This window comes from Triticum dicoccoides, chromosome 3A, assembly GCF_002162155.2.
Source record: "Triticum dicoccoides isolate Atlit2015 ecotype Zavitan chromosome 3A, WEW_v2.0, whole genome shotgun sequence".
Taxonomy (NCBI): domain Eukaryota; kingdom Viridiplantae; phylum Streptophyta; class Magnoliopsida; order Poales; family Poaceae; genus Triticum; species Triticum dicoccoides.
This window is the reverse complement of record NC_041384.1, coordinates 487,306,365-487,310,377: the sequence shown is the minus strand read 5'-3', so window position 1 is coordinate 487,310,377 and position 4,013 is coordinate 487,306,365. Positions and strand designations below refer to the sequence as shown.

At 45.9% G+C, this 4,013-nt stretch overlaps 1 protein-coding gene across 4 annotated transcripts in view; it reads right to left on the bottom strand.

Annotated features, from left to right (window-relative positions):
• LOC119268708 (phosphatidylinositol/phosphatidylcholine transfer protein SFH8-like) overlaps positions 1-1,976 on the bottom strand; it is a 7,216-nt gene extending 5,240 nt beyond the window's left edge. Inside the window, exons 1-2 of one of the 4 annotated variants that reach the window (XM_037550404.1) lie at positions 1,694-1,976; positions 875-1,172 (exon numbers count right to left, since the gene is read on the bottom strand). In XM_037550404.1, the coding sequence (XP_037406301.1) occupies positions 875-1,172; positions 1,694-1,727 (332 nt within the window). In that variant the 5' untranslated portion in view covers positions 1,728-1,976. The remainder of the gene's footprint in view (positions 1-874; positions 1,173-1,693) is intronic. The other 3 variants (XM_037550406.1, XM_037550408.1, XM_037550407.1) reach the window with 3 other exon arrangements.
• Between the last annotated feature and the right edge of the window lie 2,037 nt (positions 1,977-4,013).

Below are 4,013 nucleotides of genomic sequence, written 5' to 3'. Positions count from 1 at the left end.
AAACGAGCAGTAAAGCCTTTGTCTCGCTGTTGTACGCGAGTTTCTAATGCACAGTGAAGTCTCCTGGAGGCGATTTAGGCTTGTGCAGGTTTTCTAGCAAAAGATGGAGGGAGTTAGAGATCTTGTTAGTTTTCCTGTCTATATTTTGTTGTACTGTACTGTTTTCCTTGTCTGTGAATATCAGATATGGTTTCTAAAAAAAGACCAGCTTGACAGAAATAACTATTTTGGGACTAAGGGCGTGTTTGGTTGCCTGCATAACAGTCAAGAAGAACACCGGCTGCACCTCGAAGATCAAGCTCCAGGAGATCAACAGGAGGCTAGCCATGGATCAGGGGTGGGCCGGCTTCGCAGATCGGCTAGGTGATGACTGAGGACACCTTCAAGGTGATCGTCTTCAACCTTTCCGGCGCAGAGGTGGTGGCCAAGTACCCCCCGCACGACGAAGCACTTGCCTTGATCCAAAAAGTTTAATGTAGTGTGAATGCTTGTTCAAACTAGGCCCAGAACATGGTTTTAAGCCTGCATTAGCTCAGGCATGCTGAACCGGGCCACACATGCAAAGAGGCCAAAATGATGCAGGTAACCAAACATGCCCTAGTTGTAACCCAGAGCCAGATGTAGTGATGCATTTTCACAAACCATGGGACTTTAAAAACCTAAATTTGTAGTTTTTTTATACAACTTGTCAAAAACTATGTAGTTTTCTGATGTATGTAGTTTTGTGACAGCCTCTATACTAAACCCATATAATTTGGTGAAATTTGCACTAAAACATATAATCAGCATGTTATTTGCGATTTTTTTGCTGGAAATGGAGGTAATCTACCAAAGAAGAAACCCAAATATTCTTTCAGATCAGCAGATGTGGTACCTTAACATTGTGTGATAATCGTCATGACGTTCTGGCAACAAGCCCCCATCAAGCAAGCATCGGCGGAATCTTTCAACAGTTTCCAGCTCTTGCACATCCCTTATATCCTCTATTGAGGCTAGATTGCCGCTCTTCTTTTTGCTCTTCCTCTTCAAGGAGCGCCTAAATTTATTTCCGGCACTAATCGCTCTTTTCTTGAAGGACCCCCTTTTGGCCTTGTTGTCACCTTCGGAGTTATCTTCATCGGATTTGCTCTCTTCCTTCTCATCATCACGAGTGAAGCCCTCAAAACCTGCACCTGCAAATATTATCTCAGCATTCCTTCTCTGACTGAAATGGAAATTGGCAATTATGGGCGTGGTAATAGTATTGACAAGGAGAAGGCAATACGTGAACTGAGCACTTAGTAATGCTTCACAGTTAATTAATTGCTATCACATTAGTGAAATATTAAAAAAAATCCTCAAGATATGCAAAAAAATAATTCATAATTAGTAATTTGGTATTTTCTGTACTACTGTTATTGGACACTCCACTCAGAAGAAAGGCATGAGACGTACAGGCCCTGAATCCAAGAGCAAAATCACAGTTATGGAGATTATCTTGAGCGAATTATCTTGTTATCAACTGTAATTGCTTTTTTGAGGAATCATCTACAGTAATTGTTCGACTCCACGGAAGCAGCCAATCCATAATCTCTCGCAAGCACTGGCAAATAACGGTAGTGAATCGATGCGCGAGAACGCCACGAAGAAAGGGCAGCGCCGAGGAGAAAACGCGAAGGGCAAGCAGTTGAAGGAAGCAACGCTCGGCACTCACCGGGCCTCCCGGACCGGTCGACGGGCCCCGACATCCCTGGCCGTCCTCCCCAATCCAAGTTTGGTCGCTCCGGTGGATTCCGAGCCCTAGGCCTCCATAATCCCCTGGGGAGCAAGGGTTTCGGCGGATGAACTCGAGAAGACGAGGGAATGAACGGTGGCTTGTTTGAATTACAGTCTCTTTCTTTTATTATCAGAGAAAGAGAATATCGGGGTGGAGGGGAAAGGAAGCTTCTGCTTTTCCTTCATCGCTGGAGAGCGGAGGGGAGGAGAGGAGAGGGTGAAGACGGAAGCGTGCACGTGGGAGGCCCACATGGGCTACGCCGCCGACCTGGCACACGCGGCGTTGGGGCGGGATGCAGGGGAACCAAGAATTTTCCTGTTATTGCAAACAAAAAAATGAACTCTCCCATAAGCCCCTTTTACAGAAAGAACCTTGAGATCTCTTTGATATATATACAATCCTAGAAAAAGAAGAAAGCACGGCAAGAATGTTTTTTTTTTGAGGAAAAGCAGCCAGTGCTGATTTCATTTAGTAAGAGGAAGAGCCAAGAGTGGCAGTAGCAGTTACAGGTGTGTAAGCAAAATAGAGAGAAAGACAGGAAAGAAAGGAAAAGTCTATGTAATGTAAGCTATTTTCTAATCAGGTGGCATCCACATTGCCCCAGCTAGGCCGGCGGTTCTCCAAGAGTTGAGCTCATTACAAATTTTCGTAAGTAGCACTGAAGTGTTGCAAGCCTTGTTTTTGAAAATGCGATTGTTCCGTTCCTTCCATATCTTCCACCAGGCACAAATGAGTAAGGTGCAGATCTGTGTGGCTGTGGCCGGTGCCCTGTTTTGGATTGATTTAAACCACCAGTCTTCGAGGTTTGGTTCAGTGCCGATCGGCGGGTCCATGGGAACACTGAAACGCTGAATTATGTCCTCTCAGATCATTCGAGTGTAACTGCATTGGGCAAACAAATGCAGGGCGGTTTCTTGCTGGGTGTTGCATAACTTGCATATGGGTGTGTGAGGCCAACCTTTCTTCAGAAGTATATCAGCCGTGTTGCACCTTCCTTGGACGCCTAACCAAGCATGAAATTTACACTTTGCTGGTGTCCTGGAGTCCCACATAAGCTGCTTGTAATTTGATCTGATCAGTCCTTGGAAAAGCATTTGGTATGCAGACTTCGCTGAGTAGGAGCCATCAGCCGTCCATTTCCAAGAAATGGAATCTGAAGTATGGGGCTGTAGGTGCACCTCTTGGAGTAGGTTCCATATCCAAAGGTATTCCTGAAGAACGGCGAGCGTAGGATTCGGCTTGATGCAGTCAATCCAGTGGTTTCCGGTCATCGCCGCTTTTATTGTTAGTTTGGATCCTCTGCTGTGGGCGAATAGGTGGGGCGCTGCGTCTTTGAGGATGATTCCAGCGTGCCAATGCTGTGCCAAAATTTGAAGCTCTCACCATTGCCTATGCTGATCACTGTACTTGCCTGAAATATCCTTTGTGTTAACTTGTCCGAGGGGAAGGGTAGGCCATCCCAAGGTCTGTTCGGGATTGTGGCTTGCTGCCACAGCCATCGCAAGCGAAGAGCAATGTTGTGGATGTATAAGTTAGAAATTCCCAGTCCTACGAATTCCAGTGGCCTACAGACCGACCATCTGACCAAGCATTTTCCACCCACTGCAGAGCTCTCACCAGTCCAGAGGAAAGGCCTTCTGATTTTGTCCACCATCTTGTCCAGCCACTTTGGTTGAGCAATCGAGATCATCTAGAAGGTTAATAACGCCGAGAGGACAACCCAGACCAAGGTTAGCCTGCCGGCAATGTTGATCCATCCAATTTTCCATCCAGCGCACGCCGAGCCAAACTTGTCCATTATTGGTTGGCAATTCGTTTTCGTGAGTTTTCTGTCGGATAATGGCATACCTAGATATTTGCATGGGAAGGACGCTAGCTGACAACCCAATGTGGATTGCAAACTTTCAAGATCGATGTCATCGCATCTAATTGGGTAGAAACTACTTTTTTGAAGTTCGTGTGCAGTCATGTTACTTCTCCAAACAGCCTCATGATCTGGCTAGTGGCCTCCATGTCAGCAAGCTGTGGCTTTAAGAAGATGATCACATCATCTACATACAGAGAAGCTCTAAATTTCACACACTGTGGGTTTAGTGTGGACAGGATTATATTGTTGTGGGCCCTGTCCATGATCCGCGCAAGGCAATCCATTACGAGGACGAATAAAAGTGGCGACAATGGATCCCCTTGTCTCAATCCTTTTCGATGTATGATGTTTTGGGTTAGCTCACCATTGACAAGGATTTTGGTGGTGCTT